This window comes from Pseudorca crassidens, chromosome 2, assembly GCF_039906515.1.
Source record: "Pseudorca crassidens isolate mPseCra1 chromosome 2, mPseCra1.hap1, whole genome shotgun sequence".
NCBI lineage: Eukaryota > Metazoa > Chordata > Mammalia > Artiodactyla > Delphinidae > Pseudorca > Pseudorca crassidens.
Genome location: NC_090297.1, coordinates 5,783,088 through 5,796,342, shown reverse-complemented (window position 1 = coordinate 5,796,342; position 13,255 = coordinate 5,783,088). Strand labels below are relative to the sequence as shown.

The following is a 13,255-nucleotide window of genomic DNA, read 5'->3' as shown; positions in this document are numbered from 1 at the left end:
AGGTGACGCCACCCTTCCAGGTTCTCAGGCCAGTAACTTTGGGGTCATCCTCGATGTATCTTTCACCTTCAATTCACCAGCAAATCCCGCTGGCTGTTCCTTCAAAATAGCTGCAGAATCTGTCCCTTCTCACCACCTCTAGTTCTCATCTCCAGAGGGTGGTCCCCCTGCTTTTGCCCTGTCCCCCTTGCAGTATCCTCCCCACACAGTGGCCAGAGTGAGCTTTTTAAAACGTAATTCACACTGTCATACTAATTCTCCAAATGGGCTTCCTATCCTACTCATTTTAAAGCTGTTTTAAGTCTTTAAAAACCTAGATCTGTCCTTCTACCATCTTTCTGTTCTCAACTTGCACGTTTTTCCCCTTGATCACTCTGCTTGAGCCACGCTGACCTCCTGGGTGTTGCTGAAACAGGCATAGCCCAGTCCTACCCCAGGGCCTTTGCACTTGCTATTCCCACTGCCTGGGATGCTCTTGTTCTCAGATGGCCGTAGGGCACCCTCCTCATTTCCTTCTATGCTGACCCCCTGTATAGAGTAGCCCCCCAGTCATCACCCTCCTAAGCCTACTTAGCTCTTCATGGCGCTTGTCACCACCTGCTGCATTGGGGGTAAACTCTGAGGCTTTGTTTATTTTTGTATCCTTAGTATCTTGAACGGTTCCTGGCACATGCTAGGTGCTCAATAAATATTGTTGAATGAGCAAGTGAATGACATGTCTCCCTTGTTGAAAACCCCTCATTGCCTCCTCACGGCTATTAAAGGACGGTCCAAATTTCTTGACTTGGTGATGGGATCGGTCCTGCCAACCCCTCTGGTCTTTGTTAGCTGTGTCCAGCCTTTTGCAAACTTGCGGGACACGCCCTCTAGGCCTTGGTTTAGGCTGTTCCCTCACCTGTCCCTTGCCTGCCTCTCCCGCAAAGCCCTCCTGATTCTGCCAAGAAGCCTTCAAGTCCCACAGTTTATTGCTGTCACGCAACCGACAAGGCAGGCATTCAGTAACCGTTTATACAAAATGGTTACCTGAGATATAATTTAATACAAATTAAGGCTGTAACTAATATAGATGAGGGCAAATTTAGAATTTTAATTAATATACATTAAGTCTATATCTGAGAGCCTATAACCTCTGATTTTTACACGAACAGAAATAAGAGTGGACCCCATGCCATCTGAAACAAACTCAACATCAGCTGAACATCTGATTCTGAACTTCCACAGTCCAGGGTCGGCCTAAAAGAATGGCTACTGAAATGCTATTGCAATATTTGAAGGGCACAAGCCCGTTCCTGACGGTTCATCCTGAATTAGGAGAGTTAGTCATCACCAAGAATGTACTGAACAGGCTTCAAACACTTGCCAAAGTCACTTCCCATCAAGTTCTCCTCAAGGAGCCCTCACAAGCGGGGACAATCAATGTAAATACTATATTCAGAAGTTCTGCCCATGTTATGAAGGGGTAAATACGGCAGCAGAGCAGGTGAACTTAGATTAATTTCAACACAAGGACTAAAAAGAAGTTTGTGACTTTTGTACTTACATCCAGTAGGTACTGTTGCTCCATGGGCACAAGTCACCCAAAACATGTCCTATTAATGGTTTGCTTCTATGCGACACAAAAAACACCCCTCTGGTTGACAAAGGTAATTTGCGACTAGTGAAAGGAATCCCCCCTCTTAAAAAGGGGGTCGCTGTTCATACATGTTCATGAATGTGAAGTCGTATTGCTCTGCTGGAGGACTGTTAGGATTGAGTGACGTGCTCAGGACATTTCTGGGACAAGGTGACATTGTCCTTGACGGTCTGTTGAAGGAAAGAAGCTAATTTTCTTTTGAGCTGAAGCTTGAGTCGTAACTTAATTAGGCCATGCTGTAAAATCACTACTAATAACTGTCAGAAGTGCCCCTGAGTCACCAGAGAATGACAGAGCTTGGCCGGCTGCCCCTTCCACAGGGGAGGGAGCAGCCTGGCGTTCGCCCCGCCTCTCTGAACTTCCTCGAGGGGCACCAACAGACTCCCAGTCTCAGCCTGCCTGCTTCCCCACCTCTTGGCAGGACTTTACCTCATGAGTGCTTACACATACACACACATGCATGCATGCACACACACGTAATACATATATGTTATATAGGCTGCATATACTTTTACATATATATTTTATATGTATGTGCAAAATAGCATTTTAAGAAAAGAAAAAAATCCTTTACCCTCACAGAACTATTTTCAATTTTATATTACATATTATTATATTACATAACAGTTCTTGTCCACAGTCCCCTTTTTCACATAGTGTCAATCATCTTATGTTCTGATTCGTTGACGTTATTCTATTGCCCAAGTTCCTATAATCTTTTAGTTACTATGTTAATGATTACTAAAATTACACGTTGATAACCTCTATACTAACTCAATCAATTATGTTGGGCATTTGGGCCAGAATTGGGTGCATGTAGGTTGAGTTATGCTGTGTGGATGTGTTTGCTTTGAAACACATAGTGCTAGCTAGGACTTTCTTGTCACTGTTGTTTTTTAAAATTTTTAATTAGTGGCCAAGGAAATCATGGATAACCCTTAGATTCAGATTTATAAACTTCAAGCTTGGCAGCTGCAATCCATCCACCTTTGGAGAGAGCATATGTTCTCCACTTTGTTACAGACCCCACTACTCCCTATTGTCATTCTCCAAGCCTGCCTCCCTCATTTACATTATCACCTCTTGATTTCTATATGCACTTGAGTTTGCAACCTTCGATTTAATGTCTTCTCCACTCTAGATAAGGCTTCAGATGATGGCTTCAGGTAATTTTTTGCTTCTGTGGTATTATTAGCTTAAGGTATATTTCTGAAAGCAAGCTTCCTGGGTATAAATATATTTTAGCTCTTGCCATAATGTGTTCCATTTGGGATGTCTGTTGAGGCCACAGTACTCTCCTTTGCAAATAGCTGTCCTAGGTATTCTGCTGCAAGGGGGTTTATCAAAAGCCCAGCTTTTTTTTTTTTTTTTCCAATAGAGCCCCAGTGGGACTCTGGGTACTGCTACTGCACAGTTCTTCAGATCCTGGAAGATATCCCGTGACTTTCCAATACATTTTGTTTTCTTGAGCTGGATCTAAGTGGTTTCTGGTGGCCCCATTCCTCCTATCAGGTTCTTGAGGGCCATCTCTGTCCTCTTGGGCCACAACTGTGTCCCCCCCCACCCGGCAGTGCTGGCACGTGGTAGGTGCTGAGATGTCGGCTGAATGAGGAGATAAGCCTGAAATAAGACTACCACCTTCCACCTCACCAGACAGGTTGTGTGAAATTGCCCTGTCGTTGCCCTGTTGAAACACCAGTGACCCCCATGCAGCCCGTATCAGGGCCCTGAGCTGGACAGTGTCCCAGCCTGTCAGCAGCGTGGCCTCCACTCCCCCACTAGCACCGAGACTCTTCTTTTATTTTTATTTATTTATTTATTTATAAAATTTATTTATTTATTTTTGGGTGTGTTGGGTCTTCGTTTCTGTATGAGGGCTTTCTCAAGTTGCGGCGAGCAGGGGCCACTCTTCATCGCGGTGCGCGGGCCTCTCACTGTCGCAGCCTCTCTTGTTGTGGAGCATAGGCTCCAGATGCGCAGGCTCAGTAGTTGTGGCTCGCGGGCTCTAGAGTGCAGGCTCAGTAGTTGTGGCTCACGGGCCTAGTTGCTCCGAGGCATGTGGGATCCTCCCAGACCAGGGCTCGAACCTGTATCCCCCGCATTGGCAGGCAGACTCTCAACCACTGTGCCACCAGGGAAGCCTGGGACTCTTCTTTTAGTGCTCCTCCTGCTTCCCTGATCACCCCTCCTCGATTTCCTATGCGGGAGCCTCCAAACTTATCACTCCCGCACTTCATTTGGGCGTCTGTCCCTTCCCAGGGGCCTCCTGGATGCCCCGTATAAAACAACATCTTCCCCGACCACCTGCCCTACAGCTGCATCTCTGCACTAGGCTTTATGCCTCTTCATGGTAATAAAAAATAATCATGGTATCTGTCTGTTGTGTTGTCTGTCTCCTCCAGTTAGGAAGGTCATAAGAGTAGAAACTTCTTTTCCTCTTGTTCACTGCTCTTTACCCTCAACAAGGCCTGACCTGTGGTTGGCACCCCATTCACGGATTCGACAAATATGTATTGAGTGCCTACTTTGTATAATAACTATATAAATATATAATGTGCTGGAGGGGGCTTAGTGCCTTGGGAAAAACAGAGCAAGGCAAGAGTGCTGAGGAATGCTGGGGGTGGGTTCATTGCAACTTTTAAATAGCAGGGTTGGGGGATTCCTCACGTAGGAGGTGATGTTCTAGCAAACACTTGAAGGAGGTGAGGAAGAGAGCCGGGCACCACATCTGGGGAAAGAGCAATCCAGGGGAGGGAGAAGCAGCAGTTGCAAATGCCCTGAGGCAGGGGCACGTTCAGGGAGTAGTAAGGAGGAAGCATGGCCAGAGTGGAGTTGTCAGGGGAAGGCGGTATTGGAAGAAGTGAAACTGAAGTCAGGAGACCGTGGTTTTAAATCTTTGAAACCAATCAGCCTTATGTAGGTATCACTTACATACGATAAAACGTGGCCATTTTAAGTGTACAGTTTGATGACTTTTTATTTTTATTTTTGGTTGCGTTGGGTCTTCGTTGCTGCACGTGGGCTTTCTCTAGTTGCGGCGAGCGGGGGCTACCCTTCGTTGCGGTGCGTGGGCTTCTCATTGCGGTGGCTTCTCTTGTTGCGGAGCACGGGCTATAGGCACGTGGGCATCAGTAGTTGCAGCACGCAGGCTCTAGGGTGCACGGGCTTCAGTAGTTGTGGCTCGCGGGCTCTGTAGTTGTGGCGTACGGGCTTAGTTGCTCCGCGGCATGTGGGATCTTCCCGGACCAGGGCTCGAACCCGTGTCCCCTGCATTGGCAGGTGGATTCTTAACCACTGTGCCACCAGGGAAGTCCCAGTTTGATGAGTTTTGACCAAGGAAACCACTGCCTTGATAAGGTTAGAACATTTTCATTACCCCCAAAAGTTCTTTGTCTCCCCACCGTCAACCCTCCATCTCTCACTGAACTGTTTTTTGATGCCACGGATTCATTTTGCCTGTTCTAGAACTTCATTTAAATGGACTCATGCAATATGTACTCTTCTGGGTCTGGCTCATTTCACTCAGCATAAAGTTTCTGAGATTTGTCCATGTTGCGTTTATCAGTAGTTCCTTTGCATTGCTGAGTGGAATTCCACTGTGTGATGTAGCAGAGCTTGTTTATCCAGTCCCCTGTTGATGGACACCTGGGTCCTTTAGTTATTTACAGCTATGAACATTTGTGTACAGGCGTTTGTTGGATGTATGTTTTCATGTCAAACCTTTTGCTCGTTCTTTTAATTGGGTTGCTGACTTATTGAGTTGGGATTCTTTATGCATATACTGGAGAAGTCTTTAGTCTGGCATTGGTTTAGTGAATATTTTCTCACAGCTGTGGTTGGCGTTTTCATTTTCTTAACAGTATCTTTCAAGGAGCAGATGTTTCTAATTTGGATGAAGTCCAGTTTATCCATTCTTTTCTTATATGGTTGGTGTCATGTCTAAGAAATATTTGCCTACCCTCAGGGTGTGAAGGTGTTCATTTATTTATTTATTTTCCTAGAAAGTCTTTAGTTTTAACTTTTATGTTCAGGTCCAGTACAGGGTTTTGAGCAAAGAGCCGATGTGACCTAACTTAACGTGCTCATAGCATCACTGTGCTGTTTTGAGATGAGACTGGTGGGCAGAGTGCAGCCTTGAAGATGTTTGCAAGGAGGCTACTGCAACGATCCAGGCTGGGAGCCGCCGGGCAGAGTGGACGCGGAAGAGCAGTGAAATTTTGGAAATACTTACCGGCCAGGTTTTCAGGCTTGTTTTTCATCCTCCTTAATGAGTCATGTCCAACTTTCAGGAAAGTTATTTCCCTTCTCTGAAGACCCTTATACTCGTAGTTTTACCTGAGGCCTAGTGTATGTACACAACTTGCCTCGAGCCTGAATGTTCGCTAGGCATTTAACTTATCTTCACTTTTTAAAAACAAATAACTGGTTTTGAGTTTTATTCCACACATTGTCATTCTTCAGGCATGGCAGCCCCCAAAACAATATGACAATTCATCTATTCATTCACAAAAGATTAAAAAAAAAGGAAAGCAACACGTTTCTTGCCATGCTCCACAATACTTCTGCTGGGTAGGACTCATAAATCCATGTCTCTGCCTTGGCCACTCCAACTCATGTCTTATCCTTTCTTTAACTCATGATTTATTGCTCTCAGTTACTCCTTTTGCCAGATTTATAAACGTAACTGTTCTTTATTTAATACCTATTTTGTACACTAGGCAACAAGACAGTAAATTTATTGTCTATGAGTTGCTACTTTGAAAAATTACATCAATGCAAAGTGATTGTCTTTCCGCCTTCATAGCCAATAAATTTATTTATTTTTTTTTTGTAGGGGATGATATGAGGTCATAGGATAATATATATAATCGCTGATCACAGAATGAGAAGGAACAAGTTGCAGGCAAATGCTCTACCACTGAGCTATATCCCCAAGAAGAAGCAAGTTGAGAGTTCTCACAAACAGAAGCCAGAAGCCGAGAAGGAAGACTTCGGTCTCCTGCCAATCATGTATAAGCTGGTCTCCTGCTGTTTGCTTTTCATAGGATGCTTAAATCCTCTCTGGTCTCTTCCTGTCCTTGACTCCAGGGAAGAGCCCCTGCAGCTCTCAGGTAAAATGATTTCTTTCCCTTATGTCAGTCTTGAAAGAGTCTTCAAGGGTCTTAAATGCAATGTTAGAGATAGGAATGAATATTCTTTCTTAAAGGAGTCTTGTGAAATTAATAGTCCCAGCTATGAAAAGAATTCTGAGGGTCCTTACAACACATCTTAGAGTCAGGAATGGATATGTTTTTTTTTTTTCCTTCCTAAAATGTAAAAGTAGAAGGGTAACATTGCTTATTTAATGTCACTTCTATATTTCTAAGTTATTTTGATCAGCTGTTTCTTTTTTTTTTTCAATTTTGAAAATGGCACTAAATTTAAAACATCATTGCTTTTCGTTTCTATTTTAAATGAACTGGATGAATGCAGAATTGGTTGTTCCAATTATAGGATAAAATATTTTTATTGTATCTTATTTTAAGCTAAAAAGTAATCATCTGACACGTGTTATATGAAACAAAAATGTTTATTAAAAAATAAAGAAGTGACTGGCTGGGGCTAGGGATGACACAGATTTCCAAGTACATTTATGTTTTCCTTTTGATTCATGTTTCATTCAGTTCAATTCTAAGTTGAATTCTCTTAAAGTGTATCAGTCAAGCAGATACTTATTGTGCTGTCAGCTCTTAATTTAGTTTAAGAAACGAAAAGGTTGGTGCTTGGGTATTAGGTTCATAAGCATTTTAACTTGTCTTTAATTGTGGTACTTTAGACATTTTTTTTAATAAAGGAAAAAATCTCTTCTAAGCCATTGATTTTATAATTTCTACTCTCTAAAGTTTCTCTCAAGCAGCTTTCTGATAATTGTCAAGCTCTAATTCATGCACTATCAGCCAACTTCCACAGTCACTGAACTCATAAGTGGCAGTCATCTTAATGGCTAAATCGGGCATTAACTTTATTGAATCTCTGCTATTTAAAATAAGGAACAGTGAAAAGCATAAGATGAAACCAAGAATGAACATTCAGATATTACTGTCATCCTCAAAAAATTACATATCATGATTATGATTTTTCCAAACTTAGATGAGTATAGTATCTCACTTAAATTTTTTTTTTTTGCGGTACGCGGGCCTCTCACTGCTGCGGCCTCTCCCGTTGCGGAGCACAGGCTCCGGACGCACAGGCTCAGCGGCCATGGCTCATGGGCCCAGCCACTCAGCGGCATGTGGGATCTTCCCGGACCGGGGCACAAACCTGCGTCCTCTGCATCAGCAGGCGGACTCTCAACCACTGCGCCACCAGGGAAGCCCCTCACTTAAATTCTTAACAAGTGGCAGCTTTACATTAGAGTGTTTGCCTGAAATTTTTTCCCACTTATTTGTTTCTCCATAAATGATCCTTCATGACATAAACATTGATGTGTGGCCAAATTTTATAGATTTCTCATTAATATTCTTCAAAAGTACTGTGAATGTGCCCAGAAGCCTCCACAACGGCTTGCTCTTTGCTTTCCAATCAAGGTCGTAGCTGAGGATTTGGAAGCCTTAGTGAAGCAAGTGGATAGTACAGGACTCCCCAGAAGCTCCTTCTCCCCACTGCAGCACCTGGCCAAGATTGCTCTGCCAGGGCCCAGAGTCTGCTCACCAGACCTCACACTCACTTCCCACACACCTTGCACACACTTACCATGCATCTTCTATGCCACTAAGCTGACCAAATTTCACCCTGAAATTGTTGCTATCAACTTCTTTAAAGGGTATTTTAAAGCTGACTCTTTCCTGACAATTGTGCCTAAATCTTGGAGGCCAGGCAGGTAAGAGGTGATGCCATCCTATTTGCTTTACAGGAAGAACCTTAACAATCCTGTCTTTTAGAAAACCACTCCTTCATTTTTCCTTTCACTCCAATTTCACCACCCATATGTCTAAAAGCAAAAGGCAAAAGGCAGCAGTAGGTAAATAGAAATGAGGAAGAATCACTTTGCAAGTGGAAGTGCTTTTTCACTGACCCTATGGCTCAGCCCTACCCTCTTATTCAAGGCAGTGAACGGCCTGGCAAGGCCACACAGGCAGGAGGAGTCAGAATGAGAGTCACACGCTTGATTTCCTGTTCTGCCGGCTTGTGAACTGGACTGTAGCATTTCTACTTCTCGGTTAAAATACTACTGGCGACAAACCCGGAATTTAGTATTTGAAGTTTTTCTAGTATTATCTCCTTGTCCCTGGTACCCCCGAAAAGGCAATAAGGAGCAGAAGTGATTGAAGAATCAGCTGAGTTGCTAATATCTATTTCTACTCTGTGTAGCACCTGAAGATGTCGAATCAACTTTGGATGAGCTGGAAAGAGCTTCCCTTCTGCAGATGCTGCCAGAGATGTCAGGTGCAGAGACAGGAGATGGTCTTAGGAAAGCAGGTAAAATGATTCTTGTGATTTTATTTGATTTTGTTTTATTTTATTTTATTTTTTTGCGGTACACGGGCCTCTCACTGCTGTGGCCTCGCCCGTTGCGGAACACAGGCTCCGGACGCGCAGGCTCAGCGGCCATGGCTCACGGGCCCAGCCGCTCCGCGGCATGTGGGATCTTCCAGGACCGGGGCACGAACCCGCGTCCCTGCATCGGCAGGCAGACTCCCAACCGCTGCGCCACCAGGGAAGTCCCCAGCCTGTCTGATTTTTTTTGCCACTGAATTTACTCCCTGTGCTCATGAATCAGATGAGGTAAAATCCTATTTTGGAATATAAAGATCAGCTATATAAAATGAGTTAGTTACCCAACACTCTCCCCTCTGGGCATAAAGACTTCCTCTGACATCTTCTGTTTTCTTTTTCTCAGCAACTCCTTCCAAGCATCCTGCTCTGCTTGGTCCCTCAGTATATCTGTTCTCTGTATGGACTTTTATTTTGGGGGGAAGGAGGGTATTATCCCAGTTTTCAATAAGTGAAATTTACAATCCTGGTTTCCCACTTACTCAAGTCTTAAGCCAATTACTTAATCTATCTGTACCTCAGTTTCTTAAACCAGTAAACGGAATGATAAAAATGCCCATCTCGTGGGGTTATTGTGAAGTTCAGTCAATGAGAAAATGCAAGTAAAATGTTCAGCACAGTGGCACACAAAAGTAATCCATGACATGGCAGCTTTCACTATTTTCTCTGTCACTGTATTCCTCCCAGCACTGATAGAAATGCTCAGGACATTCTGGAAACAAAATGGAGTCTTTTAATAGACCTTGTTTAGTAGAAAGAATTTCACTTGTTATAAAATATTTTTGATAAACTACTGAACTGCTAACTCAGGAAAATGCAGTGCCCTTTGTGAATTCCGGAAGCGAGAAAGAACCAGGTGCCTGCCTCTCTTCCTTCAAGTAAATATCACTGTGGTGTGAAAAAAAGGAAAATCAGAAACTAGACGTGATTTAGGAATATTCTATTTTGTGCGTTTTAAATAAGACAAGTGTAAAATGGAAATAACAGATCTGATGATGAATGGTTTCAAAATACTGTTTTCCAGATCTCGGTACCAACATTTTTTACCCAAGAGGAAGTGTGAGAAAGGTAAGTATCATGTAGAAGCTTGTGAGAAATGCAGACTCTCAGCCCCCACCCCCCAGCACCTACTGAATCAAAAGCTGCATCTTACCAAGATTCCCCAGGTGATCCTTATGCACATTAAATAAAGTATGACAAGCACTGCCATATGATGTCTAAATAGAAGAAAGACACGGTCCAAACCCTGAGATGTCATATGTGTGACAGAGCAGAATATGAAGGAAATCGTCTTGGGTGCAGAAGGCAGAGTGTGATTGGGATTGATGAATGATAATATTAAATGGTTAGAAATGGTGCACAGTTAATGGAGGACCTTAAACACTAAAAGAAAAATCTGTATTTCATCATGATCAACCCCTCAAACTCTAAATTAGTGTCTCCTAAAGGGCTTTCCAGGTATACCAGTCCCACGAGCCAGCCTACAGTGACACCCTGGGTTCTGGCCCCTCTCCCGTCCTGGTAATATCTTTATGTACATTATTAGCATGTTAAAGCCTCCAGGAAATGAGATAAGCGTATTTAATTTTAACCAAGCATTTCCCAAATATTTTGACTGGAGACACCTGTTTTTGGTGTAGCACCCATTACCATCCTTATAAAAATATACTCTGGAATCCGTCAATTCTGAAGATGGCATACACCACCTGAGGCCCCAGGGCAGGTAACCCATCCAGAAGGGGATGGGGATGGCTTCTACGTTAAACGTTATCATTCAGATGTTTATATTGTTCCGAATAGAAGGGTTATGATGAAAGACTCTAAAATCATAAAGGTGATTAGCATGTGCTCATGAAATCCCAGAAAAAAAAAAAGTAAGGGTCCATGCTTAAAGAAGTTAATTTCAAGGCAAATAAAAGGCCTACTTTACAGGGAAGACAGTAAATGGATAGAACATGTTACTTACAGATTTAAATAGAAATAGGTCAGTGAGGGTTTAGGAAAATTCACGGCAATCACAGGGCTAAACAGACTGGATGGACCACAGGTAGGGCACAAGGAGACCTTCCAGAGCCTACATGCTGGGCGCTCACCACAATTCTATCCCATAAAACAGCAAGAAAACACTTTTTAAAGGAACTAAGGTTCCTATTTGTGTGTGTAGGACTCAATTCATTGATAACCTGTTTTTTTATTTGGATTGTTTTAATTTCAGGCTTTCTCAGGACAAGATCCTAACATTTTACTGAGTCACCTTTTAGCCAGAATCAGGAAGCCATACAAGAAACGTGGAACTCCCTCTGAATGCTTCTGGAAGTACTGTGTCTGAAGTGACATGAACATCTACTGGGCAACTCAAAACCAACCATCTTAGAAAAAGTCAAATAAAAACGCTTGATCTGAAAGCAGTATAGATGAAAAACTAGGCAAGCTATACCCTGTTCATTATTATTTGGAAAATAAATCCTCTATGTTTTACAAATATCATGAGTGGTTCTTTTACTTATAAACATATCCTGAAAATCTATCCTTGAATTTATCTTTAAAGAATTATCTAAAAGTTTAAAAGTAAACAAATAAATGAAAAGAAGCAAATACTAAGAAGAAAAAATCATAAAAGTAAATTTTAGTTAAAACAGTAAAACTACAAATCATTTAACCTACATTATCTTAGTGATGATGTCCTCTCAACCCTTAAAAATAACAACCTGAGTTATTACTTAAAAAAAAAAAAATCAGTTATCTTAGCTTGGAAAAGCGTCCGAAGTGAAAGATGCCTAAAGATAAGGGCTGGGAAGTCTGAATTCTTTGTTTTTGAAGGAGGTCATCCACACACTCCGATCCCCTCTCTCTTAGTTAACCTAAGTACTGAACACTTGAAAACTTTAATCTCTTAACACTGAAGCTTGTTCGATGTCAGTTTCTGTGAGCTCAAGGAGCACAGTACTAGAAAAATACCTTCATCATCTGTTTCTTAGAGAAGAAACTTGAGGTGGGATTTAAGATTGTGGAATGGAAATATAGCCTGGTTTGTTAATTTTTAAAAAGCGTGTGTGTGTGTGTGCACATACTAACTTATCCTCTTAATACATCTATACCATCGTAGCTTATCTATGTATAGAGTATGCAGCTGAGACCCGCGAGCTCCACGCAGCTCCCAGCACGGCCCGTGCCCGCGGGAGAGCACTTCTCAAGGGAAACCCAGGCTCCCCTTCTCGGCTCTGTAGCCAATCACACCCCCAACTCAGGAGGAATGAAGGGTCAGGTCCGCACCAAACAGCCACATAATCGGTATTGATCTTGTCAACCACCGTCCAAAATCTCTTTAGGGCGCAGGTCTGATAAATCTTCCCTTTCCTTGTCTAAGACATCAAGAACAAATCTGTAGGCAAGCTGTCTCTAGCTTGAAGGATGGACGCGTCATCTCAGGAACATGCGGACATGTGGCTGTGAGGATGCTGTGGCATCGCTCGCTGCTGAACTTCAACTGAATCCAGTTCCCTAACACAGGACTCTGGCCGCACAAGTGCCGGTATGTTTATGACACCAGCAAGCACTTAGGGTGGACTCCATCGCCGTAGAATCCCAAATCCCTCCCGTTTTGTGATACTAGGGCAGCTGCTCTTACGGCCGGGGCTCTGGCATCAAGTCATTGCTCCCACCCAGCTGTGAGGCCCCAGCCGGGCCATCCAGCTCTCTCCACCCCTGTGTCCTTCTCTGTAAAATGAGGGCAGCGACGCTGCTTATTCCGTGGTTGTATTAAATGAGATCATTCATGGGCAGCACCGGAACGGTCCCTGCGGGAGGAGTACACGTCCCATCTACACTGAGCTCTCTTCCCTTCTTGGGTTGCTGTTGTTTTAAACGACAGGAGGTGCAGGTGGTTTGAAAGGTGTAACATTTAGCAAGTCCTGTTGGCTTCAGGATTCCGATTCATATTTTAATTCCAAGGTTCTGTTGCTGCCAGTTCCACAGTCAGACTTTGTGAAACACAGGTTCACTCTACAGAATCTGAAAGAGTAATCTTGATAACTAAATTTTGTAAATGAGGCATTAAAATTAGTATTAAAGGGACTTCCCTTGTGGCGC

At 43.1% G+C, this 13,255-nt stretch overlaps 1 protein-coding gene across 1 annotated transcript; it reads left to right on the top strand.

Moving 5' to 3' along the window:
- The first annotated feature begins 6,641 nt into the window (after window positions 1–6,641).
- On the top strand, window positions 6,642–11,629 carry UTS2 (urotensin 2). The gene is made up of 4 exons (XM_067719053.1): window positions 6,642–6,744; window positions 8,984–9,091; window positions 10,191–10,232; window positions 11,374–11,629. Exons 1-4 carry the CDS (start codon window positions 6,642–6,644, stop codon window positions 11,493–11,495), a joined length of 375 nt encoding a protein of 124 aa, XP_067575154.1. The 3' UTR covers window positions 11,496–11,629.
- Window positions 11,630–13,255: the final 1,626 nt, after the last annotated feature.